The 27,224-nt window shown below is 53.0% G+C and overlaps 8 protein-coding genes across 8 annotated transcripts; 6 read left to right on the top strand and 2 right to left on the bottom strand.

Moving 5' to 3' along the window:
- The first annotated feature begins 180 nt into the window (after positions 1–180).
- On the top strand, positions 181–7,791 carry EV422DRAFT_524834 (uncharacterized protein). Its single transcript, XM_053070008.1, has 3 exons — positions 181–6,643; positions 6,716–6,800; positions 6,871–7,791. The coding sequence occupies exons 1-3, from the start codon at positions 464–466 to the stop codon at positions 7,566–7,568; spliced, it is 6,963 nt and encodes a 2,320-aa protein (XP_052926947.1). The 5' UTR covers positions 181–463; the 3' UTR covers positions 7,569–7,791.
- Positions 7,792–9,464: 1,673 nt separating this feature from the next.
- EV422DRAFT_408152 (velvet factor) lies at positions 9,465–11,150 on the top strand. The gene is made up of 8 exons (XM_053067004.1): positions 9,465–9,607; positions 9,681–9,858; positions 9,945–10,035; positions 10,096–10,148; positions 10,324–10,596; positions 10,670–10,799; positions 10,867–10,925; positions 11,025–11,150. The coding sequence occupies exons 2-8, from the start codon at positions 9,785–9,787 to the stop codon at positions 11,047–11,049; spliced, it is 705 nt and encodes a 234-aa protein (XP_052926946.1). The 5' UTR covers positions 9,465–9,607; positions 9,681–9,784; the 3' UTR covers positions 11,050–11,150.
- A 514-nt stretch (positions 11,151–11,664) lies between these two features.
- Positions 11,665–13,472, top strand: EV422DRAFT_524828 (uncharacterized protein). Its single transcript, XM_053070007.1, has 2 exons — positions 11,665–11,852; positions 11,925–13,472. The coding sequence occupies exon 2, from the start codon at positions 12,105–12,107 to the stop codon at positions 13,254–13,256; it is 1,152 nt and encodes a 383-aa protein (XP_052926945.1). The 5' UTR covers positions 11,665–11,852; positions 11,925–12,104; the 3' UTR covers positions 13,257–13,472.
- A 1,559-nt stretch (positions 13,473–15,031) lies between these two features.
- Positions 15,032–17,202, bottom strand: EV422DRAFT_408032 (uncharacterized protein). Its single transcript, XM_053067003.1, has 10 exons — positions 17,126–17,202; positions 16,905–17,049; positions 16,581–16,835; positions 16,464–16,517; positions 16,343–16,401; positions 16,205–16,273; positions 15,917–16,137; positions 15,729–15,843; positions 15,487–15,661; positions 15,032–15,420 (listed from the first exon to the last, which is right to left on the bottom strand). Exons 2-10 carry the CDS (start codon positions 17,044–17,046, stop codon positions 15,362–15,364), a joined length of 1,149 nt encoding a protein of 382 aa, XP_052926944.1. The 5' UTR covers positions 17,047–17,049; positions 17,126–17,202; the 3' UTR covers positions 15,032–15,361.
- A 1,322-nt stretch (positions 17,203–18,524) lies between these two features.
- Positions 18,525–19,786, top strand: EV422DRAFT_524811 (thioredoxin-like protein). Its single transcript, XM_053070006.1, has 4 exons — positions 18,525–19,051; positions 19,123–19,236; positions 19,300–19,374; positions 19,439–19,786. The coding sequence occupies exons 1-4, from the start codon at positions 18,659–18,661 to the stop codon at positions 19,637–19,639; spliced, it is 783 nt and encodes a 260-aa protein (XP_052926943.1). The 5' UTR covers positions 18,525–18,658; the 3' UTR covers positions 19,640–19,786.
- Positions 19,787–22,941, bottom strand: EV422DRAFT_619085 (TATA element modulatory factor 1 TATA binding-domain-containing protein). The gene is made up of 2 exons (XM_053074055.1): positions 22,626–22,941; positions 19,787–22,558 (listed from the first exon to the last, which is right to left on the bottom strand). The coding sequence occupies exons 1-2, from the start codon at positions 22,786–22,788 to the stop codon at positions 19,932–19,934; spliced, it is 2,790 nt and encodes a 929-aa protein (XP_052926942.1). The 5' UTR covers positions 22,789–22,941; the 3' UTR covers positions 19,787–19,931.
- A 66-nt stretch (positions 22,942–23,007) lies between these two features.
- EV422DRAFT_524808 (nucleophile aminohydrolase) lies at positions 23,008–24,483 on the top strand. Its single transcript, XM_053070005.1, has 6 exons — positions 23,008–23,128; positions 23,241–23,363; positions 23,501–23,579; positions 23,733–23,853; positions 23,917–24,191; positions 24,267–24,483. The coding sequence occupies exons 2-6, from the start codon at positions 23,322–23,324 to the stop codon at positions 24,392–24,394; spliced, it is 645 nt and encodes a 214-aa protein (XP_052926941.1). The 5' UTR covers positions 23,008–23,128; positions 23,241–23,321; the 3' UTR covers positions 24,395–24,483.
- A 72-nt stretch (positions 24,484–24,555) lies between these two features.
- EV422DRAFT_407906 (uncharacterized protein) lies at positions 24,556–27,181 on the top strand. The gene is made up of 10 exons (XM_053067002.1): positions 24,556–24,772; positions 24,840–25,025; positions 25,087–25,637; positions 25,705–25,944; positions 26,015–26,140; positions 26,213–26,449; positions 26,516–26,700; positions 26,760–26,904; positions 26,969–27,103; positions 27,167–27,181. Exons 1-9 carry the CDS (start codon positions 24,722–24,724, stop codon positions 26,973–26,975), a joined length of 1,728 nt encoding a protein of 575 aa, XP_052926940.1. The 5' UTR covers positions 24,556–24,721; the 3' UTR covers positions 26,976–27,103; positions 27,167–27,181.
- Positions 27,182–27,224: the final 43 nt, after the last annotated feature.

Raw genomic sequence — 27,224 nt, 5'->3', positions numbered from 1 at the left:
CCGAGAACCTGGACTGTGGGAAGGAGCCGGATGTGAGTCATGCATGCATGGGTTCCGGCGGGAGACATAGAATAATATTCAAGTAAGTGGTAAGTGATAAGGCTCTCAACGCTCAAATGAGTCAATTCCAGACTCGACGAGCCTCGAGCGAGAAGGCCACAAAGGGTTCAATTGTCAAAGCGCATGCTCTCGTCGGCAGACTATATACTCGCAAGCTTAATTCTTTGTGGGAGTGCGGATCCGACATCTGGCAAAGTGCGAGGCATCAAGCTCAGCAATCCGCATGTCAAGGCCCATAACTATTATCGCGCTAGACAGCTCGCTTTCTCAAGTTAACCTCTGGACCCTCTTCACACGCGCGCCCCATTTCCCGCAGAGGACCCGAGATTTCCACGTTCCCCCGCCGTTTCTGGGCAACTGACGTATTGCCACTGCACGGAGGATCACCCTATAGCTGCACGTGATGGCAAACTCGGAACATCCATCTGCGACGGGATGGCAGCCTCTACCGAAAGGAACGCACGGCGTCGCAGTATGCCCTTTCATTCCCACGCAGCAATTCACTAAACCCACTTTATCTATCGGCACGGCATCGTCGACCGCATCTATACCAACGACTAGCACGAGTACAGTGACACTAGAGGAGCTTGTTCCTTTGGAGCTTGGGGATGCTGTTCACATCTTAGAGCGCTGTGACGGCTGGCTGCGTGGTTATGTCTTTCCGACTTTATCGAGGGAGGCTGGCACCTACCTCGGCGTATTCCCTGCTAGTCACATCTATTCGAGAGCCCTCAGAGCCAAAAAGGCTACCTCTGAAAGTGATTCCTCGGACGATACTAACAGCAATGCTGTCGCGTCAGCCATTCCGAGTGCGATAGCCGCCCAGGTTGGCTTTGACGCCTTCGGACGACCACTACTGCAGAGGACGGCGACGGCTCCTATGCCGCACGTATCGCCGGGTTCTTCGATTCAGGGAATGGAGGGGAGTGCTCGGCCTATGTCATATGCACCAGGGTTTGCTGTTGGCGCACGGAGAGTGCTACATCCCATCCCCGCTGCCGTCCGCCCGGATTATGATACGAGTGCTGGTCACAAGGAGATTCTGGTGGACGAAATCGCGGCAGTCCTACGGGACTGGGGTGCTTCGCTGACCGCCCTATTGGAATCGCATCAGTACGACGTCTTCAAAAGAGTTCACAAACTGTTCCATGTCCTCTCACAAGGTCGCCGCACATTGCTCTCACAAACTCTGGATCCATCAGAATTGGCCGTCTTTAAGAAGCGGCTTATTGCTGTCATGGAGGAAGGAAACTCATTACAGGGCTCTGATCTCGTCATAAGACACCCTGAGAAGGGTCACATCCTCTCGGAACGCAACACTACAATTGTGCATATATACCGCATGCATATGCTTCACGCCCAGAAGCGCCTGCATGACAAAAATCGCGATGAGTCTTCCGATGTATCCGCCGCGAACAGCATTCCACAATATGCCGATGTTGAGGAGGTCATTTCGCGCTTCACCTGCATCTTCTTCGAGCTACGGTCAGCATCGGGCTCCTTTTGTCTGGTCGGCGAGTTTGTTGAACTCCGGTTCTCATTATACCACCATACCGAGAAGCGGATGCTGTCGGAAGAATATGTCGTTCATCTCAACAGTTTCGGCATCCCGGTTTCGAAGCATGTGAGGAATGGGAAGCTCAAAACGATCTTTGCGGATATCCCGCATCGAGATGTCAATGTCAACGTGTTCCTACTTTGCCGCTTAGTCCGCGTGGGCAAAATGACAATGTCGGAGAGAGACACAGAGCGTGCAGACAAAGCCCACGGTTCGAATTCGGGGATAGGGTCGTTGGGCAGCTCCTCTTCATCGATAGACCTTCCGAGTCTGGTCGCTGCGCAAGGCGGCGTTTTGACACCGTACCGCAGGCCGCTTGGCTGGAGTGTTATTCGAATAGGCGACTGGATCAAGTTGGCTTCCGAGCGATCGAAGGAGATATCCATGCGAATCTACGCACCCACATCCGAAAGCAGCTTCTCGACGCTCTACGAAAACATCATCAGCAAATCAGGAGGTTACGACGTGTTCCCGCGAGGAGAAGCGCTGACGATTTCTTTGAACCTGCTGCAGAGCGAGCTCTCTGCCTTACAGGCTGCCGAGTCGCCATTCCTCACTGACGCAATGATAACACCACGGAGCGGCTTTTCGGATGTGATAGTTCCTGGCGACAAAAGGAATAGCATGTATATCACACTTGTCACCGGTGATTTCTCCACGAGCCGGAAGCCTACGGTGCGAAATGTACAGGTCACCTTACAAGTCAGACTGCCAGGTGGCGATTTTGTGGAGGGATGTCTTAGCAGTGGGACCGGAGACTCGGAAGGAATATACGATTCGTTGGTGTACTATCACAACACCAGCCCACGGTGGTCAGAAACCGTTCGACTCGATCTGGCTCCGGAAATCTTCAAAACTGCGCATCTGTTCCTTACCTTCAGGCACTGCTCTTCAAATGATAAAGGTGGTGAGAAGGAACGGCAGGAACGTAACTTTGCCTTTGGGTTCCTTCCACTTGTTCGGAATGGGCAGACGGTGGTCAACGATTCCTCGCACTCTCTGGCGCTTTACAAATACGACAAGCGATTTACTTCTCCAGCCGTGTATCTTCAGTATCCGGCCGCATCGGGTACACTCCAGGCGTCATTATCAAAGACCGATGCGTACGGTTCAGGAGCCGAAGCCATGTCGAGATTGGCAGGGTTGAAAGATTCATGTGTCATCCGGACCAGACTATGCTCAACGCGGCTCACACAGAACGAAGGCTTGCATAAACTTTTGACGTGGCAATCGGGGGACACCGCGAGGAAGACCAACATCGAGAGCATCTTGTCGGAGTACCTTCTTCTCGGCGAGTTGGAGATTATCAAATTCCTTCCGAAGATTTTGGACGCGCTTTTCAGGATGATGGACAGCGAAGCGCTGACGGAGCCTACGCCTACCGATGCACAGATATTTGACGCACTCGTCTTTACATTCGGAATCGTCATGGATAAGCGATTTGCAAATCACCGGCCGACGATTGAGAAATTCATCGTCCGACGGTTTAGGAGCAAGAGGGCGTGCAATGTCATCATGCACAACCTTCAGAACCTGGTGAAAGATCCCGCCGATATCCGAAAAGGCAAGAAGCTCAGGACTACGATCAAAGTCTGGAAGTATCTTCTCAAATTCGCAATCCGGAGTGACCAACTGAGTGGGGAAGAGGCGGTGGACGAGGACGGCGCTCAGCCAGACGGTTCCGATATCCTGGACGATGGGTCCGTATCAGATGCGCCAGGAAAATCTTCCGAGACGCTTATCAATCCTACAGTCACCTTTCTTCATAGCCTGGACTCCTTGTTCTCATCAATTAACGAGATGATGACCGTCACGGCGCCAGAACACGTCATTGGATCCCAAACGCTGATGCTTCAGTACTTTTCGAGCGTTCTGCCTGAGCTGCAGCGCATCTTCACTCCTATGCAGCTAGTCAACAAGGCCGCATGGTTCGTCGATAGCGTGCGTGGCAACCGGACGAAGCTGACGGGATACAAGCTGATCCTCATTCGAGACCTGGTCAAGGGGTCCTTGTTCGCGGACGCGAGGACCAGAGGGATCCTGACGAACTGCGCTACGAGATGGGTGACGGAATGGGGCAAAGAGTGGGTTTTATCGCATCAGCGGACCGAGAACGAGGCGCCTGGAAGTGTCGCGGCGAAAGGACAGCAGGAGAATCTTAAGCTTTGCTGTGATATCACCGGCGAATTGGTCGATAGGCTTCAGCGGATAACGGAGAAGCGGGACAAGGAGTTGCGGGCGGAGCCGGCTTCTCCAGCAGGAAGTCTGGAGGAACACAGTGCCGCGATAAATGCCATTGCAGAGTTACTCATGGGTCTGCTGGAAATCTATCGCGTTCTGACGTCAGATTTGGACGGCTCGATGGGGATCGAAGGCCGGCTTCGACGCAGAGACAGGCCAGCCAACCGATCTACCCTTGGAGGGCAGAACAAAGACAAGATCTTGCCTCGTTCGACCGATCTGGCATACCTGGCCGCCATCATCCTCTCCATCGTCCATCTCCTCAAAGACGAGCAACTGCAATCATATTTATTACGGTATTATGCTGAGAATGGACCTCGGGAAACCGTGCGCTTTGTATCACTGCTCTGCGAAGTCTTCGGCGACATGATTTCGGAAGAGCCCTTCTCGCCGTTCTGGGTGGGAATGAACATGATCACCCATCGAGTTGCGCTGCGGATGCTTCGGCCTGTCAGCGAGCTGCTCCGCGGCGAATTCCTTGATTCTCGAGACGACGACGAGAACGGGGTCGGGAACAGGCTCAGCGTTGTTTTCAGTGTTGCGGAAAGCGATGTGTCGAATATGGATTATCGTAGCAGTGCTCGAAGCTTCCAGACTGGCGTCACGCCCCACGGGACGGCGTTCAACAATGGAGGGCCGAGCACGCGATCTGACGGGTCTGGGACGCAAGCGCTCCTGCATCGGTTGTGGGACAGATATTTCCATCTGTTGCTGCAGCTGCTGAACTCGCAGTGGTTACAGAACGAGCGGTTCGGTCCTCAGCGTGCTCGTGTCGCACATCGACTTGGGGCAGATGTTCGTGGAGAAGGAGGAGAGATGTTGCGGACCATGTGGGAGCATCTGGGGTCGACTGCTCGCGGCAAAGCGCTGCAAGCTGGGTTTATTCCGTCTCTGGTGGGCCCGTTCTTGCATTTGACGGCATCCCCGCATCCTGTCCTACGGAGTGCCGCTGTCGAGCTGCTATTCAACACGATCGAACCGGAATTCGAACAAGTTGGTCACTTTGGCAGGGTGGAACTGGAATGCATTGAGCGCTTGCATATGATGGTGACGCAAGATAAACTCGGCGACGACGCTTACCGTAGCTTCATCATTGATGCGCTCGAGAGGCGGTTCGAGACGAGGTCGATGCTGACAGAAGGTGATGGGATGCACGACCGGGAGCTGACGGACCAGGGTCGATCGTTTTTGAGATGTCTGGACAAGTTCCTGGAACTCTCGCTTCAGATCAGGGATTTGCCCGCAGGCGAACAGCACGACGACGAAAGAGCTGAAGCATTGCTGAACATCCTCCGCTTCCTACGCTCCACAGGACGAACGGGCACATATGTGGAGTACGTGCAGAAGCTGGTAGATATGCAGCTAGAGAACAACAACCCTGTCGAGGCGGCTTTGGCGCTCAAGCTCCACGGTGACTTGTTCGAGTGGCGTAGCGAGGCGACTCTCGAGCCCGAACCGGCGTACGGCTTCCCTGAATGGCAGACGGAGTTCGAAAGGAAGGAAGCGATCTACCTCCGATGCATGGAGCTGCTCGAGAATGGGCAGGCATGGGAGCGTGCTATCGAGCTGTGTAGGGAACTGTCTAAAGAGTACGAGAGGAACGCGTTCTCGTTCACCAAGCTGTCGGATATCCTCCATCGTCAAGCTGACTTGTATGCCGGTATTACGGGTACCGCCAGGTCGCAACCGGAATACTACCGAGTTGGTTTTTACGGTGTCGGATGTCCACCCTCGCTCAGAAACAGGCAGTACATCTATCGAGGAGGCGATTGGGAGAAACTAGGCGCCTTCTGCGATCGGATCCTTCAGAAATATGTCGGCGCCAAGCTCGCCCGAAGCAACGCTTACCCGCCGCCTGTGGAAGTAACGGAAGGCGAAGGCATATGGTTGCAAGTGACGGCCGTCAAGCCCGTTGTGGATGTGCGGCATTGGCAAGTTGTAAAGAACAGCGGACCGCTAGGCGCCATCCAGTGGGAGCAAGCGAAGAAACATCCCGACGATGATGAGATTTCCTCCAAGCCGAGTTTCGAAGAACGCGATGACGATCACAATAATCTCGCGCTTGTGGAGCCCGATCTGAATCTATACCGTGGCGGCGCCGACTTACAACGAGGGCCGACGACGTCCGTTGCGCTTGAAAAAGTGGACGAACGAGTTCGCGGGTACTACGAGTCCAATGAGGTGGGCATGTTCTCCTTTGCACGTCCGGTACGCAAAGTCCTGAGCGACGAATCGACATCGCTACCACCTGGCGACCCTGCCCGCGAATTCCTCGAACTGTGGACGGAGAAGATTGTCCTCGTTACGCAGGATAGGTTCCCGTTCCTCAGTCGCCGCAACCCCGTTGTACGTGTCGAAATCTTCGAGCTGTCGCCCATCGAGAACGCAGTCATTGCCGTGCGAGGCAAGACACGGCAGCTGCTCGAGTTGGAGAAGCGATATGCTCCCTTCGCTGGCGCTGTAGGGTCGAAGCCGCTACGACACAGTTCCGATCTCGGGCCGCGGCGTGCTTATGTGGCAGCACGGAGTGCAGGAGAAGGGAGTCTGGGACAGAATGGCGGTAGCAGCCTGTCAGCTGCGGCTCTGGTGCAGCCTCGTAACAGTGTTGAGATACCCAGCGTCAACCCATTTACTATGGCTCTGAACGGGGCAGTTGACGCACCTGTGAATGGTGGAGTTCCGATGTACAAACGAGCATTCTTGAGTAGAGAGTACAGAGCCCAAGCGGAGGATCAAGGAAAGGACATTTTGGTCAATCTTCTGGAACGCGCGATTGAAGAACAGGTAAAGCGCTGGATTCCCTTTGCCTTCAAGTTATGCCACGATATGGACTGGTCACTCATCTCATCAATGCAGGTCGAAGCGATACATCGTTGTTTGATGGTGCACGACATCGTCGTTCCCAAGCCCATGAGGCCGCTGCACGAAGAGCTCATCGGATGTGAGTTTTGGCTTTCCTTTCCCATCTCTCTTCGAAAGTTTTATTGCTCACACTCCTTTCATACGTTTAGTATTCAACAAAAACTACGCTGACGACATCACCAGACTAGGCCTGTCCACCTTACGTCCGACTCCAGCGACGTCTACTGCACAACCAAACGAAGCTCCAACGGCAGCAGGCAGTACGCCGAGTCTGCCCACCATCGTAGCAACGCCTCTTGCCATCGACCTGCCAAGTCTCCTGATCCGCAACGGATCTGGAGCAGGTCGACTCAAAGTGACGCCGCCCATGCTCCGCCGACGATCTTCAGGCGCACTCCGACACTCAGCATCAACGGTCTCTTTACTGACGAGCACTTTCAAGCGAGAACAAGTTCATAGCATGTCATCACATTCCTCATACAATTCTGGCGGAGATGGAACGACCATCCGAAGTGCAACCACACCTCCGATGTCTCAACTGAACACGAACCTTCCATCGGCCTCATCTCCACCATACGAGTTCCCATCCATCCATAGCGGCTCAACCTCTCCGTCGACACCGCGCGGTGGGCGCCGTTCGAGCGAGTCGAACCACGAAGATATGGGCGGGAGCATCAGTGGGTCCATTAGCAAAGGCAGTAGTAGTGGCTTCTTCCGGACCCAGTTTTCATCTGTATCGACGCCCAACCTCTCGCGGCTGTTTCATGAGGGGCAGCAAGCGGAGACTGCGCGGAAGAAGAAGGACAGGTTCGGGGCGTTAGGGAAGTTATTTGATAATTTACGATAGATTCATGAGCCTTGAGAGAGAGAGAGGTGTAGAAAAAGAACGTCGATGCATTCAGTGTTAGTCTTATTGATCACATCATATACCATTGCTGCACCCGTTCATGATGCTTGCGATCCACAAAGGACCTACTGGAAGGTGTGATCGAACACCACATATCTAATATGCCAATTCTTCGTTCGTTGTATTTCTATTCGCATATTGATCATATTTATAGCCTGCAGAATTTAGACCTTCATCATGTTGCAGGTTCCTCCGGTGTGTCCCTGCGGTCGCATACCAACCTCCGGTCCATTCAGAGTCCTCAAAACATGCGGTGGCGGTATCGCCTATTTGCATATTCCCTGTCATCGACATTGAAACTGAATCAATCCATCTACAGTATATGCTTCAGTGCTGGTTTGATACAGAGTATAGATGTGTTCTAGAAATTGATTACTTCCTTTTTGTCCCATATCGTATCTGACCGAACGCCGAGCCAAGCTATGCCTGAACCGAGCCAAGTGACTGACTATGACTCCCATCCTACCGGACCTATGCTTACGTCACCACAACCGGGCGTTCGGTCTCGCGGGGCATTTTACCGTCAGCCCCAAGCCTGGCTTTGTTTCTCTCACTCCATCCGGTTTGCGGATTCCCTGAATCCGAGGGCACTTGACAAGCTTACAATCCTATTATCCGACTGGTTGGGTTTGAGTCACTTCCTAGTGGAGAATGCGAGTCATGCAGCGTTCGGGGCCGTTGGCTTCTGGCACCATCAGGCATAATCAAAGAAAACGCCTCTCGCTTCCCAGACCCGGGGGTATGCACTCTCTCGCCCGGTTTCGTTTTTCGGGGGAGCGCAACAACAAAAGGACCCTCACCGCCAACGCCAGTGTCTCTCTCTCTCTTCAGGCGCACATACCCACCTACCAGCGACAGCGACAGCAGCCGGCTGGAGTACCTGTCGGCGGCCCTCTGGCTGGCGCGAGCATAAGGCGGTAGAGAAGGTTTCGGCGTACAGGGCAGGCGGCCGGCGGGAAAGGTCCCACTACTATATATTATTGCTGTCTCTAAACCGCCTTTTCGAGCAAAGCTTGGTACGTCGGTCAAGTCTAGGGACGGCGGCTCTACCTTGCGGCTGTCGTATCAAGAAGGCACCGCTTCAGGACGTCTGCGGGTCGATAAAAGACCCACCCTCGCGTGTGGTTAGGACACAGTCTTCGACTTTGGTCGCCTGGACCCTGGGGTTGGTAAGTGTGAAACTCCTTTTTGCTCGCCGCATACAGCATGCTGTCACTCTTTGGACGTCGCCTCGACACCTAGCGTCGATACAGCGCGTTGCGATATTCCATAATGTCTCTCCCTAACCCTGTGTCGTTTCGCTTCTCTTCCAGACTCAACGTAGAAGGAGGGTAGGACCCGAGACCAACGCGAGACGTGTAAGTAGCAAACAAAACCAAGTGAATAGCGATACATGGGATGTTGGTAGCCTTAGTGCATGCAGCTGTTGCTTCGAATGTAGATAGAGAAGGAAGGCAGGAAGACAATCGTAACAGTCGCTTCGCGTATCTAGTATCATCTGATAACGGACACTCATCCGAATCTGTCGGTGCAATTAGTAGACCCATTCGGATCAGAGCATTCGAGTCGAAGCAGAGGGAGAGTACTCTCGAAGAAAGGTGAGCATCCTATGGCATACCTAGGCTCATATACTGTACTTACTGCATCGTCATTCGTGAGGCATACTTACAGCGTTCATCATCACGTCCTGGAGAAGAACCATCCTCCCGAACGAACCTTCGGCCAATCGTTGGTGGCGGTAACACCCTTTTGAAAAATTGAAGATGCGAACAAGCCCAGGAAAAGGACTGGATGGATCCAGTTCGGGCCGAGCAGCGTATGACACGCCACAGACATCAGAAAGGGACGGCGCTCCAAAGTCGACCGATCCGCGCGATTTGCAGGATGGCGATGTTGGTCATACCGATGAGGTCGATGGTGTAGAGCAAGCTGACGGCATCGATGGCACGAGCATCGATGATGTTGTTGGAATTGATGTAGTAGGTGGACTTGATGGAGTAGATGGGATTGATGGAACCGACCATGTTGACGTACGGATGACGGATGGAGTAGATGGCCTCTACGGTGTAGATGGCAGAGACGGCCTAGAATACCAGGACAACGCGGATAACTCAGGAAGCACGGATGACCTTGGTGTAGCTGATGGTAAACGGCCCATGCGCGACCAAGACGGCGTGGCGTCCAAGTCGACGAGTAAAGTTGATGGCAAGCCTGAAGAGAAGGTTCCAAGGTAAAGGTTATCACCCCGTTTCACATTGTCTCGGGTGATTGCGGTGTTGAGCATCATCATCATCGTCTCACATATGTCAACTACAGGGCGGCGAGCTATGAGCTTCGAATGCTGCAACATCCAGCACGGGTGCGCTGCTGCGGATATGGCAACAAAGACCGTCGAACCATTGATCCGGTAAGGAAACACAATCAAAAGCGAACCTACCTTGCAACCTACTGATTGTCGTCGACGCAGTGCCCCGTTCTTGAGCTCGTCTGTTTGGACGCGACAGGAGCAGCCATTGAAAGGTGAGCAACTCGCCCGTCGCTGGACCGTGTCAATTGACGGTGCCATGTACATGGTAACGTCGGAGGCTGTCAATGAGCGGTCCAGGACTTGGGGTGGCTACCCCGTCACGACTTTACCGAGTACGCGCTTTCCCAATACCGAAGAATGAAACTCACACATTCTTTTACAATGCAGTGTCAACGAAGCACCTTTCCTCGTGTGCCACGCCTCGATCTGGAGCGAGGACGGCCAGGAGGACTCCAGTCTCATCGAGAACATGCACAGTCATAAACAACGAAGCCTCGATAGTTCAGCTACGCAGAATCTCGTGGGATCCCTCACGAACCTCAGTCGGCCGTTACGGGACGTCGACAACCAGAAGAAGCTGTTGTTCGTCTTTGCGGACTTGTCGGTCAGGTTGCCCGGCATGTTCACCTTGCGTTTCCAGTTGCTTGATGTCTCTTTCGGGTATGTGTTCCGTTCCTTTTGACCGATACCGCTACGCGTTATCCGGAAGCTGATGCGAATTCTACCTATCTAGGCGACATGATGAAGGCGTTGGTTCATACATGGTCGGACATTCCTATATGGGAGGTGCTCCGCAACTAGCAATGATCCAAACAAAACCATTCGAGTCTTATCGTCCAAAGCTGTTTCCTGGAATGCTTCAGGTGGGCAAGGTCATGCCGCAGCTCTTGGACCGGGCTTGCGCGGCTAACACGTTTGCGGTATTCTTAGACAACGGCTTTGTCGAAGAAGCTAGCTCAGCAAGGAGTCTCGGAAATCCGAGTCCGCAAGTGAGTCGTGCTATTCGATCTTGCTTCGGGCGTGTTGTATTACCGCCTCTGATGCTCTCGCACCCTCCCCTTTTCCTTCTTACTCTCTTGCTCCTACAGAGATCCAGTGCCGCGTCCGTCGTGACTAGTGGGCGGCGACTGAAAGTACACAGGGTCTTCAGATCGTTTACTGTACCAGTCAGTCGCACACTTGCTATCCCATTTCTCGGTCGCCGTAGTCACTAGTGTAATATTCCCGCTTCGACCATTGGCGTACGGGGTCCCATTATAGCACCAGAGACGACGGTTGCTTTCTGCTTTTCCCTTTTTGTCCTCGTTTTCTGTTTCATCTTCCCTGCCTGTTCCGCCCGAGTCTGTTTTCATCCATTTGCGTCATTCTTTTTTTTAATGGAAAGAAGGCGGCCCAATTTGGGCACCGGTCAGATGTCGTTGATTCTGTACGAGATTCTGCAGCAGAGTTGATAGCGAGGGAATAAGTGCCTTTCCACCTGAAAAGTGTGGTGAGAGGTCTCAAGTCGACGAGGGGAATATGGAATTCAACAGTTTCTTATTTGTTCCACCACTTGGATTCCCGCTGCTGAAATGACAGTCAAATTTGCTTGCAAATTACAGTTAATCGTTCAAGCCTCCGTGAGACCGCGGGTTGGGTGCGTACTACTGCGTGAGTAACTGGACATGATACGCGGGCGGCCCCGTGTAGTACTCACCGCAGAAGGCGTCGTAAAGCCGCATCAATCAATGATCATTTGTGCAGGCCGGTTGATAACACAGCCATCAACCAAAAGTGTGTTGTGAGGCCCAAGGCCGCTGAGAATTGCTACATTTTCCCACGCCATCAACTATATTCAAAGGAATTGTCCTTCGGACATACTGTACATATAGGAACTGCCGTTCGTTCCCACTGTTAGGGAGCATAGCATAGTTTTGGTAGGGAGGCTCGCCCGTATTGTCGACAGGGGGCCGACCGGCTGCCATTTCTAAAGCACCTCTTGGCAACAGACCAGCAGATCTCAAGCAACGGCATTCCGACAAGCACTAAAGCGACTCCTCGGCTTTCGTAGCAAGACTGCAAGGAGGTGACCCGCTACTGGAGGCTTCTATATCGCTAGATACACTCGTCGCTAGATAAGAACCGGCATTTTCCCACCCTTCCGGACCAACGATCAGCTACTCACAGTTATGCGAACGGCCTTCGCTACGTCTGGCTCGATGTCTCGAGCTCTAGCGCTCTCAATCGTTGCCCTTATGGGTGCCGCCGATGCTCAACTCCCGGATCTGGGTACCAACGGTGCCGTTGGAGAGGGCACGCCATTCGCACTGCCGACCGTAAACAATGCGCTTTGGTACGGGATATTCGCCGTCGCAGGGGTTACGATTCTGATTCTTTTGTGCTTGTGCATCTGTAACTGTCGAACCAAGAAAGCACCTGATGTCAATAGATCAGCGACGCTGAATCGCAGAGGTACTACTGCTAGCACCCTCAACCGCCATGTCTCACTGCCTGCTGGCACCCTCAGCCGACCGAAATCTCGCTTCGAGTCACTCCCTGAACAGCGGGCACAGCACGATGTAGAAGCTATCGCTTCTGCCAATGAATTCGTTCAAGCAAACAATGGGAAGAGAGAGTTCCGCGTCATCAAGGTTCACGTGAAACAAGCCTCAGACGAAATGAACCTCGTAGTGAACGACTCGGTCGTTCTCTCTGCCGTTTATGCGGACCTGTGGGCTTCCGGCGTGTCGAAGCGGTCCGGCGGTCCGTATTTCTTTCCCCTGGTCTGCTTAGGTGGCAGCGTACCTCGAGTCCTCATAAATCGAATGGAGAAGGGAAAGGGACCGATGGTTGACACTCGATTCTCACCACGCCCCATCCGTGATCCGAGACAGCTACCGGCTCCCATACCCCAAGCATCAAGCTCAGCAAACCCACCTTACAATTACGGGGCACCGACCGGAAGCTACCCTCGACCACCGTATAATTCCATGCAACAGCCGTCCAGCTCCGGGCAACAACCATACAGCCCCGGGCAACAGTACCCTCCTTACCCAGGGATGCCCGTGTACGCTGCCAGGCCCGGTCCCTCATACGCTTCCGGCTCCGGTCCCTCGTACTCCAACACGTCATACTCCAACACGTCGTATGGCTCACCACCGTCAATGGTAGCCCCACCGCCGCCCAGTGGCGTCCCATACGGATATGCCAGTTACGACTCCTTCGCAAGCCCCGCGGGACCTTCCGGACCAGGCGCCCCAGCGGTTGCGCAGGCGAATCTCGCACGAGTTCCCACAAGGCCAACTCAAAGCATTTACTCCGATGTTGCACCGAAGCAGTAGATCCCCGTTAAGAACATATCATTTGCGTTCTCTCCGACAGCACGTTGGTAGCAATTTTATCTTTTGGAGGTCATGTGGGTGGCAGGCACACCTCATCCCCTTTTCTGTAAATCCGGACGATGAACGGCGTAGCTGATCATTTGGCATGACATCGTTTTTGAATTGGCGAGACACTTCTCTCTGTATCTGTATCTAGATTGTATTTAGAATTTGAAATGACACTGACTCTGTTCACGTTGTTCTCTATCTCTTCGATTGGTACGCCTCTCGACCTGTATTGTGCTCGTCTGACCTTGGCGTAGCGTACAGTACATCCCTGCTTCCCGTCAGCTGGTTTCTCCCATTCGGCGCATCCATTCCTCGCATATCTACCATCATTCCAATTTCGGCGTGGCACTGAATCAGTCCGCGCGGGCCATTTCCATTCTATCATTGATTCCCTTTCGCTGTCTCAAGCTTGATTCGCGGGTTCCCAATTCCTTCGGCAATGCGGCTTGGGCGCTAATTCACATTCCCATTCCCTATCGCGGTGCTGCACCCAAGCTCAACACTCAAACGCTACCGGCCCTCTCGTGCGCCTTCTCTGTGCAGGTGGGAGTGCTTCCTAGCGAGGATGGGCAGGGATCGCCCTCATCGGAGCGGTTCATGGCGGGTTTACGCTTCAGTGGAGAAGAGAGCGTTCTTTTCGAGAAATGCTTCAGGCGGCAGTCCAACAGCGATAATCCAGTATGATTCTTATCAAATCGCTCGCGGTCCAACCCCCTTTCTCCTATCGGCCCTCATCACGCCCTCGGCTTCTGAACCCTCCCACCCCACTTCCCCCACCCCTTCCCCCGATGCTTCCACCGCCCCCAATGGTTCTGATCCACATTGTGTATATCCACCGGTATAATCATCTGCTCCTCGTTCGCCGCCAAACGTTGTAAATGTGACACCTGCATGCGTAGGTTTTCCAGCTGAGTTTGGGCGAGGGAGATGTGGAATTCTGCGGGGAGCGGTGGTGCTGGTGAGGAATTTGAAGGATTTCGGGTGTCCCGCACTCCTGGCAGCTCCGGCTTTGCGGCTGGCCCTGCGGGAGATATCGACGCCGACTCGTTTGGACCCGTGGCTCCCACGCCATCTGTTTGCTGTTCTCCGGCGAGCAGTTGTACCCCCTTGGCGTCCCGAAACTCTCTGCGTATCCGCCGCAGAACTGTATCTCGTCGCTCGCGGGTCGGGAGTTGTTGTGCGGTCTAGAGGATGGGGATGCGGAGATTAAGTTGGTGAGACTGCCATTTGAGCCCTCAGCCACGATTTGGAGGGACTTGGAGGCAACTGTGGGAGTCTTTGGTGAGGGGGCAACCTGCGAATGGCTTTCCCCAAGTGCTTCCGTGATAACTACGTAGCGCCTTCAACCCAGCATTCTGCTTCTCCTCGCTACTCAGCTAGGACGCACCAGTCCCAGTGGCGCTAGATAGCACACTCACCCTTAAAAGCTGACGATACAGGCCAAGGACCTGTGTCCTATGGGAAGCCGAAACGGACATCGCTTTCCAAGTCGACGTTCTCTGGTGCTGGAACATTCCGTTCAAGTTCTCGCGCGAGCTGGCCGACACCGTAGTCGGTTGAAGTCATCACTCGACAGGAGCTGTCAGAACTGTCAATCGAACGTCTTTCTGCAACTCACAGCGTTTTATTAGACCCCTGGGACTTTCGGCGTCTTAGACAGCACCCACGCTCACACGTTCGAACTTGACGAAACAGGCCTTCTGCGATGAAGTGCAATATGCGGAACGTCCTCCGGGGCTTCGATTATAACAAGAAAAAGATGCATTCATCCCAACGATTCAACAAATATGCTGCACACCTAACAGATGTACGGAGTCTCTGGCATAGATCGAAGCGAGGCCGAGGCCTCAAGAACGTAGATCTAGTACGCCGATCCTTGGTTATTCTCCGTGTATGTATCTCGTGGAACAATGTAGGGAAAGCAACCATGGCTCAGGTTACGCTCCTCTGTATTTCCACCAAAATTTGCCTCGAGAAACGAAAAGGAAACTACGTTATGAATGAATACGCCATTTACTGCCAATCCCGCTTGGGTGAATGTGCTGTGTTGATGGGGTCTAAGCGATAATTGTTGTATGTACAAGTGAGTGTTCCGTGAAGGTGTTACAAGTATGTGCTTCCTGTGTGAGGAACTGATGAGCAAAAAGGGCGGTAGTACGGAACGAATCTCTAAGTGACTTACCTTTTTCCAAAAATTTCTTGACAATATCAATACAGGCCTTTGCGTCCTCCTTCGAGTCGTGACCTTGCGTGCCTTGCTGAATGAACCGACCTAGCACCTTCTGCGTTACCAGCCGCAATGGACGGCGCTTGGGCAAGCCCTCAGGATGGGGATATAAGGCAGCGGTGTCGATAACCTAAGTTGACAGGTCGCTGATGAGTCTGTACCTGCGGTCTACAACTGAACGCGGTCGACAGTCGTACCTTCGAGTGGTATAGCTGGAGATGTGACACGAGAGCATTAAGTTGTCTGGAAGAGGCCACGACCATGCATACAGACCACGTACGTACTCGCATAGCGTTCAAATCGTTCTCCAATCTGAGTTGAGACGGGACATTTTAGGGAGTTCATTCCACCACGCGTGCGATGTGTCAAATCCAAAATACCATACCCATGCCCAATCATAATAGTGTTGCGGTCCATGATCTTTCCCAACTCCACTTGAATCCCTGCCAAATCGTACTTCGCATCGTCGAGGCTCGTCACTCCAGACCACTTGGTGTTCAGATCAAGAACAGGAAACTTTGTCCGCACGAGCTCATCCAGGAGAGATTCGCCACCATAATCCACCACAGTGACGCGCGTGAGCTCCATGCCCCCGACGGTATACGACTATTGAGAGCGGGCCGCGAAAGTCAGGCGGCAGCTCCAGAACAGATTGAAAAACGACTCTCCTCACCATTTCGCAGTCAAGAGCAACCACTTTCTTACTATCTGGCGAGTTTTCCGGAAGCGTCTGAAACGGTATCTGCGAGGGAAGAAAATCATGTTTGAGCATAGAGAAGCTGCGGGAGAACCCGCGCAAGTCTATGCTTACCCGAGCATCCAGTTGAGCCGTGTCGTCTTCTGCAAAGACATGGGGACCTTTCGTGCAGGCTGACAAGGACAGAGGTTAGGGCTGTGCATATAAGAGAAGCGGCGGACGGGTCAGCGCATACCGCCCTGCAAGTGCACTGGGCTTTGACAGCACGACCAAATGGCTTCCTTAACTCCTGCAAACCATGATATCTCAGATGAAGTTCGACTGGTAAAGTACGAAGTCGCGACGGTAATACCTGACTGAACGACAACTCGTTTGAAGCCCCAGTGGTAGTTGCACTCTTCCCATTCCAGATGTTCCAATGGCCATTTAGGTACAAAGTTCTTCCCACATCGGCTGCATCTCTTCCGATCTGGATCCGCCAGGTTCTCCCCTTTCGATCCGTTCCCAGGCGGAGTCTCTGTCCGCTGCTCCGCTGGGAACGGGTATCCCATCAATCGGAGTTGATCTTCTGATGCCATCAATTTTTCCAACCCTGCTAGAGGAACCCCTGTACCAGAAGGGCAGGATCATCAGCTAGAGGCCGCAGAGTTTGTGGCCCATGCAAACAAGAACCTACCGACTGGCTTCTTGTCTGCGATAGGCACATATTCTCCATCAATGCCAACATCCTCGTCACACGTAGCTGGTTGCCGTGCTCTCAATCTCTTCAAGATAGACATTGCCACATGGGTGTACGATGCGGCGGTTGCCTTCATCATCAACTGATTCTCCTGCCTGATGCAGGGGAAAGGATGAGGAAGTTGATCGAACGCCGTGAATGGGGTGAGTGTCACGTACCTTACGGCATCTTCATGCGCGACCTTTGGTTTTCTGCTCAAAAATGGCATGTACAACCGCCGAAACTCGTTGTAGAATTTCTCCACAACTGTCTGTCGGGTTTTCAAAGGCACATTGCACAGGATATTGGGCTTCAACATGGGCGGCCTTCCAAGTTCTATCGTCTAAAAGGACGAAAGGTTCAGCCTCCTGTCCTTCCTTTTGAGAGCATGATATGCTACGCTATGAGTCTCATACCGCCGTGGAAGCCTGTTGTCGCTTCGCCAGAATACTGTTCTTTGTAGTTGTTGGAACGCTCGCCTTCCTAACTGGCAATTGAAGTGAGTGTGCGAATGGTGCGCTTCCGATGGGCGGATTGGGACGCCCAGCAAGATAGTTGGCGGCTCTCTGCTCCTAATACCGATTCGGGTTTAGTGATCGGAGGCTTGGATTCGCTCCTTGACGGGCGTCGAAACTTACCATTGATATGGAGCTTTCATCCCGCTCAAGTACATTGACAGATGGGTTGGATGGAAAGGCGCTTGGCGCGGCCTTCGAGCCAACCTGTGGAATCGTCCTCGCCTTTTGCATGGTGCCGGAAGGCAGGTCGCCGGAGGCCTGTGGATAGCCTTTGGCAGCCAACGCCTGCACTAGCGGCGATGTCTTTGAGGGGACGCCCTTTGCACTCTCTGGTGCTGCTTGACCCGGTATAACATCTTCCACAACGATGAGCGATGGACTGGGGCGTGATGGGGTCGTTTGCAGCGGTTCGTTTTTCACAACGGCACCATCCGGTACCGCAGTCAGGGATGCGATGCCAACATGCGTGTCAGCCTTGAGCGCTCCCGATTGTAAAGCTTTCTTCGTAGCCAACTGCTGCTCCAGATACGCCGCTCGTTCTGCCTTCAAAGTTTCTGATATATTGTTTACTAGATCCGAAGCTGCAGGCTTATTCTCCACTGCTCTCCTCTTTGGAGGTGGCTCCACCGCTGTACTTTCCGCCTGTGGTCCTGACCGCTTCCGAGGCGGGGAAGCTTTCCGAGGCCGGCTTGTCGGCGCCGAAGTCAATGACCCTATTTTTCTGGAGGTTGAGACTCTACGTCCATACGGAAAAGAGGCATATCGTCGCGGCAAGAGAAACAGTACCATTTCTATGGTTGGCGACGGCAGGTCTTGCCCGCTGGCTCGCCCCGCGGCTCTCGTGGGAATAAAGGCAAGTTTGCCCCCGAGAACATGTTGGCATGAATGGGCAAGGAAACAAACGGAACCTCGTTGTCGCAAACATTGGGGCAGACGTTTTCCTGCAACGCAGGCAGGCCTGCAGGTCTTTCGAAGTTCTGGACAAATGCTTGCGTGGGCCGTGTGTGCACCGCAATTGTGGTTTGGGGACAGACCTGAGACGAGGAGAAGGGAGACGGTGAGCAGACGAGAGCCTGAGCGCCTTGTCCGATAGCGTCCCTGTTTCTACCCCTCACGCGTCTCAAGATTCTGCAACACCCTCAGGTTCTAGATCAGAAACATCGCAACCCGCACTTATCACCAAGACTACATAGGATGGCTGGCTCAAACGAAGAAGGAGGTCCTCGTCGAAGCACTCGTATTGCGGCACGGCCCCAAAGTGCTTCTGATGCCGATAAGCAGAAGCCCGAACCCAAAGCTACGAAGCCAAAGGAAGCCAAAAGCGACAAGAAGCCTGCCGCAAAGGCCGCCACTACCGACTCCAAACCTGCAGAGAACGGCAAGCCTGTGGCTGATGCGGAGGAAACTAAGGCTGCTCCTAAGCGAAAGGCGAAGGACTCTGTGGATCCGAAAACGAGCGATGCCGCACCCGAAGGGAACGTGGCTGAAGGTGCTGGAGCTAAGAAACCGAAGACGACGGTCAACGTTCTGAAGGTTGGCGATACCGTTCCGCAGGATCTCACTGTCGAGGATCAGGACGGCAAGCAGGTGTGCTATCTTTTTGGTTTAGTCGCTTACCAGACCTGTTATTTACCATGAAACGCCTGATGGGTTTTTAGCACAAAGTGATCGACCTAGTCAAGAGCACCGGTGCTGTCTTCTTCATGTATCCTAAGGCGAATACCCCCGGGTGCACTAACCAGGCCAAGGGCTTCAAGGAGAACTATGAGGAGGCGAGTCAAATGTTTCTAAACCTACGAATGAAGGCGTGCGAAAGCTTACCATCCTTATGACAGTTCAAGAAGGGCGGTTATGCTGTTTACGGCCTTTCAGCTGATTCCCCCAAAGCTCAGACTAGCTGGAAGAATAAGGTACATTGTTTGTTTTGATCAACATGTTCCCGGGATTTGAAGCTAATATACGGCCTTCCGTTAGCTCGACCTTCCTTACACCCTCCTCTGTGACCCTGAGTACCACGTCATTAAGGCGTTTGGTGCTTACGCTGATCCCAAGAAGATCGTCCGCTCCCACGTTGTCGTTGGCAAGGGCGGAAAGCTTGTCGAGACCCAAATCCATGTGAGCCCTGCCGCCAGCGTCACCGAGGCCTGTGCTTTCGTCAAGAAAGCCGTCAAATGAGGGCTCGACTATCTGAGCATCGGACCATGAATGAAAGTGGGATATAATATAGCAGGCTTTCTTTGTATATTACGGACTTTCCCTCGCGATGTAAATAATGATCCCAATAGCAAGCAAATGTGCGACCATTTTATAAAATGAAGCAGAATAATCCTCTGGGAAACTTGGTTGCGGGTGGCCAACAGCATAGAAGTGGTGTGTACAGATGATTAATGCAGAGTCCTGTCCGTGATGATACACCACCGGCCCCGTATATATTTTAGACAGAAACGAGGATTAGCCTGCTCCATTTTCAAGTGCGTGCCTTCTTCATTGCTTCCATCTCGACAGTCAGCTCAGTGATCTGTTGTCTAAAAATACTCTTCATATCATTGATATCTGCACGGAGCTCCTCGACCAGTTCGGTCTTCTCCCCCAAGAGCTCCAGCGCTGCCAGGTACCTCCTGTTGAGCTCCTCCTTTTCCTGCTGGACAGCTTCCCCAGCCCGCCCGATCTCGATCTCACTCGTAACCTTGACAAGCTCCTCTGCCAAATCATTCCGCCCTTGCTCCGCCATCTGTAATTGGGTACGCAGGGATGCGAGCTGCCCTTCATAATTCCGCACGGTGCTTTGTAGGCGCTCGATGATCGCCGCGGAGCTGAACGCGCCGGGAATGCCTGCACTCGGGGGCGCGACGGCCGCGACGCTTGCCGACTCGGAGAACAAGGATTGTGTTGACATGGAGGGCCTGCGGCTTTCATCGGGCGTGATTCGGCCCTTGGGTATCTCGATGGTTAGCGGGGGGAGCTGCTTGGCTACGTCTGCTGGTGGTAGCGGAGGCCGGACGGTTGCAAGGGACTCTTGCAGCTCGGCAAGTTTCTTGCGCTCATTGTCTAGCTCTTTCCGTAGTCTTGCTTCGGTTTCGGTGGCTAGATCTTGTAACAGCTGGTGGCTCGTTTCCAGTTCCGCAATACGGCCATTCAGTTTGTTTGCTGCCGACTGAAGTTGCGCAATCTCGTTATCTTTGTCCTTATGTGCTTGTTCATGAGACTGCAAGTTTATACGTTCCGTTTCTAACTGCTCTTGCAGGGATCCGATCGCGCTTGTCAGCGATGCCAGCTTTGCAACGTGTTGTCGCTCTGACTCCAGTGCCCGCTTCCGCTCGGCATCCGCATCCTGGTATTGGGCGGTCAGCTGCCGCTCTATCTGCTCCCACTTGCGCAAGGATGCGGCATGTTGGGACTGTAGGGTTTCTATTTGACGAAGTAACGGGGCGGAAGACTCTTCGCTCACTGACGCAAGTATATGGCTCTGGGCCTCTACTTCCTGCAACCGACGCTGTAGGCCAGCAATCTCTCTATGCAGGGTATCCTCCTTCCATCCGGCTTCGTCTTCCTTCTGCGCCAGAGTCATTCGCAGGTTCTGCACTTCTTCTGACAAGGATGTCTGCAAAGCTTCGTTCTCCTTCTTTGCCAACGCCAGCTCAGCTTTGAGGTTCGCCGTCTCCCGAGCTTGCGCTTCCAAAGCATCGGACTGCGCCGCAGAGGAGGCCTCAGTGGCTACCCTTTCGGCCTCTAGTAGCTTTGACTTTGTTCGGTCCAGATCACTTTGCAGCTCTCCAGTTGTGGCTCGGAGGGTCTCCAGTTCGCCTTGTAGCCGCTTGATTTCCTTGAGTTGCCGATCCCCCGCCTCTGCCAGCGATCGGACGTTAACGTTGATTTTCCTCTCGTTGTCTGCAACATCGCTGACTTTGGATTTTAGCGATGTGATTTCCGCTTGGGCCTTTTCTAGTTTGTCGCTCTCGTCCTTCAATTGCTTATCGAGGTCACCTTTTTCGGCGCGAAGCCTTTTGATCGTAGTATTCAACTTCAATTCAGCTTTCGACAGACGTTCTCCTTCTGACAACAGCTGCGCAACCATGTCCTCCTTCTGACCCAGCTTCTTCAAGGTTTCATCCAGGGAACTTTGCAAACTTGATTGTGACGACGACAGTTCCTGTGCTCTGGCGGCTTCCTCTTTGGCTGCCTTGAGTTGATTTTCCAAATCGTCGATCCTGTTCTCAGCTTCCTGCTGCTCAGATGCGCGCTGATTCTCCAAGGTCTCCATTTGGCGTTTCAGCGCGCTAACAGTATCGATCAGTGATGCGTTCTCTTGCATTGACTTCATTAGTTGTTCTTCTCGACGCTCGATCAATGTTTGCAAGTGAGACGTGGATGCAGATGCTGGCTCGCTTTTCGAAGGAGAGCGTCCTTCTGGTGCTGTCACCGGTTGCTTGGCGCCCTCTGACTTGAGATCTTCCACCGTCGCGGGATTCGCAGAGTCATCTGCTTCCGCCGTGGACTGGGATACATCACCCTCGGGGACTGGTTCTATTGTTGGAACAGCGACGCCTTTCTCCAGGACCTCTCTCTCTGGGACCAAGGGCTTCGTGGCAGCTGTCATGGAGATCGCAGGCAACTGGATGCTGTCATTTTGAAGATCCAGCAAGCTTTCCGCCTCTGGTGTTGGATCTGCTTCTGGTAGTGGATTCGCTGCCGATGAGATCCCTACGAGGGACGAATGACTGGCTTCACTGCGATTTGGCAAGCCTTGGGTGGCCTCCAAACTGCTTGCGCTCGCGTCCAGGTCTGATCCTTCCTTCTCCGCGCCATTGAGCTCAGGGACTGTAGTTGTCCCATCGGTGATATCAATGAGAGTAGCCTCATTTGGCGATATCCCAGTGGCGAGAGGATCGGGTTCTATAGACTTCCCATCCTTTAGTGGGGAACTTGATCTGTTCTTCGCTCCCCGTTCCGGGTCTTTTGGTGTTGGACTGGAACTACGTGAACCCTGTCCTCTCGACTGCCGAGGGGAACCCTGCTGTGGAGTACTCGTCCCACTTTTCGGAGCGTTTGACGACGTGGAACGCTTTGGTGCTCGACGCGGAAATGGTGACGGTACTGGTGGCCCACCAAGCGTCAGTGAATATTGATCTCTACCAAAGATCACTTACAAACAGAACGCTACCATTCTCGGGTCTAACAGGTTCCTGAGTCTGCGGCGGTGCGGTACCACCCTGTGGTTGCGGAATGTCCAAAACTTTGTCGATTTGACTTTCGACCTTAGACACTGCCTGTTGCAGGAGTGCAGCTGCACCTTCGGCGCTCGTTAGCTTTGAGAGCCAGCTCATCGTGGGTCAAAACGTCGGGTGGTGGTGCTGGTGTATTTCACAGCAGCACTAGTATGTGATGCCGTCAGGAAGTACATGCGGGTATGAATAGTTGTGTTATGCGGCTTCCTGCAACACAGGTGCATGCACGGCCGCCTGGGAAATTGTGCAAGCAAAACGGGCGCACAGAGCAGGTCACGGAGCGAAGGGTCGGTATAGATCCTATCCTTTTAGACGCGTTAGGACCTTCGACTTTCCATAAGAGAGGAGGTCGCAATTCCAGCTGCCGTCGACTTCTTCCCACTGTGCCCAGACCCCGTCCCGACCCTCGTACTCTTCAAGGTCCACTTTACAGCACAAGGTAAACCTCTCCATCACCAGGGCATATTTATGGCTCTCAGCTGTGATGGGTCCACACTGTGTTCTCACACGTATCGATTCGCTCGTCAATGTCTAACATCCAGGAATCGTAGGTGGCAGGACGCAGAACAGACAGAGAGAAGACCGCATATTCCCGACATATACACCCAAACCCCCGGGATTAAACAGCAAATATGGAGACACAGAGGCTCAAGCCCGGAGAAGTCAATCTTGGGGTAAGCACGAGGCTTCATCCTTTCCCATGTTCTGACCCCGATCTTCGCGTTGGGAACGTGGGAATCGAGATGGTGGTGGGACGGCGAGACGGCGAGTGACGATATACTGATACTGTCGATATGCGTTATTCTCTTAGACGACGATTATGGCAGTGCAGTTTGCAGATGGCGTTATCATCGGTGCCGATTCCCGGACGACGACTGGATCATACATCGGTACGTAAAACGGGAAACCACACCTGTCCGAGTTCGATCCCGTCTGAAGACACTTCAATGGGGAAGGATGGCAGACCACAAAAGCTGTTACGCGCATTCACTGCTATCGGCGTGTTTGAGCCCGTCCTGACCATCGTTATACAATGCACATAGCCAACAGGGTAACGGACAAACTCACCTGCGTACATGAGCTCGTCTACTGCTGTCGAAGTGGAAGTGCTGCCGACACGCAAGCTGTGGCGGATATTGTTCATTACCATCTTCAACTCTACGCGTAAGCTTTGAGGACGTTTCGCAGAATTTCCGCATCTTCGGCGCTCTCTGACCACGGAAACAGTGTGCAAGAAGGGGAAAGGCCCCCAGTTCGCGTGGCAGCAAATCTCTTTCGCGAAATGTGCTACCAAAACAAGGACAATCTTTCAGCCGGTATCATCGTAGCTGGATGGGACCAATACGAAGGGCCTTCCGTCTACTCCGTCCCGCTTGGCGGATCCATTCACAAACAACCCTTCTCAATTGGGGGATCGGGCTCCACATACATCTACGGATACTGTGATGCAACGTATAAGGAAGGGATGACCAAGGAGGAGGCAATTGTGTTTACCAAGAACTGTGAGTGCGGGACTTTGTGCTGTGGCTCTGGGTTCCGAATTTGGACACTGACCGTACTTTCACCTCAACCATCAGCGATTGCCCTTGCCATGTCTCGCGATGGATCATCTGGAGGAGTCATTCGTTTGGCTGTCATCACGAAAGATGGCGTGGAACGTATCTTTGTGCCCGGGAACAAGCTTCCCCGCTTTTGGGAAGGTTAGTGGGGTGGAAATGGATCGTTCGTATAGAAGACATATTGTACCATACTCGAAATTCGTTAAAAAGGAAATCTAAACATCATTGATGAAAACGAGGGACTCGGAAGTAAAGGACGCGCGCACGCATATGAGGGGCCAAGCCACCCAAGAATTCGCTGGTCCAAATTCTGTCCGTGCGCTTGCTCAAACTGCCAGTGTTGAAGATCACCTGAATTCTCTCATACGTACTTGTGCTGTGCCGTGAGGCCTATCCCCCGCCCCAAGCATATCGCACCAGCTCGAAACTTTCCATCGTACAATCCCAAATATCCATAGCTGACAACGACCATCATGGCTCGAGAGTTCGAGAATGTCTATCTGGGAGGGAAGACGAGTGCCAAGGTGTGCTACCGTTTCACACCTCGCGCATCCTTGTATATGTCATATTGAACTCGCAACTCTTTCTTAGGCAGCGGGGAAGTTGAAGATTGCCGAAATGGGCATTGGCTGGAAGAATGCAACCACCGGGAAAATCGTCACGATTTCCTCAGCCGACTTACAGAAGCTGTCGTGGCAGCGCTGCTCACGGGAGTTCCAGCTACGACTACAGACGAAGGAGGGAAAAGTCTTCAAGTTCGACGGATTGCCGAGAGATGTTGGTTGACTCCTGTTCGTAACATATGGTCGGCAATCCACTAACCCCTAGTGTTCCACAGTCCTACGAGACGCTCGCCTCTCTGATAAAAAGCACATACCACAAAACGCTAGAGCGCAAGGAGGTTTCTGTGAGGGGTTGGAATTGGGGAGCAGTTGAGTTCCAGGGCAACCACATGGCATTCAACGTTGCGAACCACACCGCCTTCGAAGTGCCATTAAGTGATGTCGCCAGCACCAACTTGGCGTCTCGTAACGAAGTGACACTCGAGTTTGCACCCGACAACACGAAGAAGAGCAAGAAGGAGGCCGAAGATGAGCTGATGGAGATTCGATTCTTTGTACCGGGTGTGGGGACACAGAATCAAGTCACGGAGAACGAGGAAGGTGTCAAGCTGTTCAAAGACAAGGATGAAGAAGCTAAGGTTGCAAACGAGGAAGCGAATGGCGGGGATGGTGAAAACGGAGAGCATGCCCCTGTGCTGGATGAAGATGGAACGGCGTTGACGGCAGCGAGCCTGCTGTGTGAGACAATCAAGCAAAAGGCGGATTTGGACGGCGCAGCTGGGGACCCGGTCGCCACCTTCGAGAACTTGCTGTGTCTCACGCCACGGTACGTTTTTCTTCTCTTTTGCTGTTGCAACGGGTCAAGGATCACTCATGCCGCATTCCCAATCTAGTGGACGTTTTGCGATGGAGCTTTACTTGGATTCGTTCCGGTTGCGTGGAAAGTCACACGACTACAAGATTCTGTTTACCTCCATTGTCATGCTTGCTGTCTTGCCAAAGCCGGATGACATGCACTCGATGCTCGTTGTTGGACTGGACCCTCCATTGCGCCAAGGGCAAACACGATACCCGTTCCTTGTCTTCCAGTTCGAGCGCGACGATGAGGTCGAGCTTGACTTGAACATGCAAGAGTATGTACACGCCGTCTTCATCACTGTCTGCTACCGTCACGAGTGAGCTCATGCCTCTCCTCCCTCATAGCCAGGACTGGGAGAACTACACTGACAAGCTGAAGAAATCATACGATGGCCCTTCCTTCGAAGTCGTCAGTGACGTTCTGAAGGGGCTATCTGGAAAGAAGGTTACAACCTCTGGAAGTTTCAAGAGGTGAGGCGCCCTCCTGCGAAAGCATTTCTCCTGTTCGGCCCCGATCATTTTTACTCATCGAAACGTTCCCAGTGCGCAAAGCCAGAGCGGTATCAAGTGTGCATACAAGGCCAACGAGGCCTTCTTTTACCCTCTGGAGAAGTGCTTGATCTCGATCCCCAAGCCAGCAATCTTCATTGCCCACGCGGAAATCTCGGTTGTCACTTTCTCTCGTGTTGGTCAGGCTGGAGGAGGCAACGCTTTGAAGACTTTCGAGATCAAAGTCAATTTGCGGGACGGACCAGAGTACACATTTGGAAGCATCGCCAGGTGGGTGGAGATTTGCAGTGTCGGGTTTCCCTCTATGGACCATATGTGACGATGTCAGTTTATTAGAGAGGAGCATGATCCGCTGGAACGATTCTTCCGCGCCAAGAACATCAAGGTCCTCAGCGAACTTGCGGACCCCCAAAATACGTATGCGGAAGACTCTGACATTGACAGCGGAGATGAAGCGCCACGGAAGCGTGTGCGAGAAGAGATTTCGGGAGGCTTTGGTGATGAGGATGAAGATGAAAGTGGTACGTATCAGGCGACTTCATTTCCCACGAAGTTCGATCTGCTGATACATGCACTGCAGAGGACGAAGACTTTGCACCTGAGGACGAAAGTGACGTCGCAGAAGAGTTCGATGAAGACTATGCTGGAAGTGCCAGTGAGGGAGAAGGAGGCGAGGATGCAGCAGCGGGAGAGAAGCCTAAAGAAAAGACCAAACTGAAGGAGAAGTCTGACAAGGTTTCCAAGCCGCCCGCCAAAAAGGCCAAGACGTCGTCAGATGGCCCAAAGAAGCCTTTGACGGCCTATTTCCACTTCTCTAAGGAGAAGCGGCCTGAGGTATTGAAGGAGAACCCCGGTCTGTCCGTCCCAGAGGTCGCCAAGAAGTTGGGTGAATTGTGGAAGGCGGCGGGACCAGACGAGAAAGCGGTGAGTGTTCCGTACATTGCATATTGTATTTGTACAACGTTCTCATGAAAGCATAATTCACAGCCCTATGAAGAATTGGCTCGTAAAAGCCGCGAGGAATACGATGCACAGGTAGCAGAGG

The sequence above is a fragment of the Fimicolochytrium jonesii genome, assembly GCF_025526975.1.
Source record: "Fimicolochytrium jonesii strain JEL569 chromosome Unknown EV422scaffold_7, whole genome shotgun sequence".
In the NCBI taxonomy this organism is placed as follows: domain Eukaryota; kingdom Fungi; phylum Chytridiomycota; class Chytridiomycetes; order Spizellomycetales; family Powellomycetaceae; genus Fimicolochytrium; species Fimicolochytrium jonesii.
This window is presented reverse-complemented; position numbering and strand designations above follow the sequence as displayed.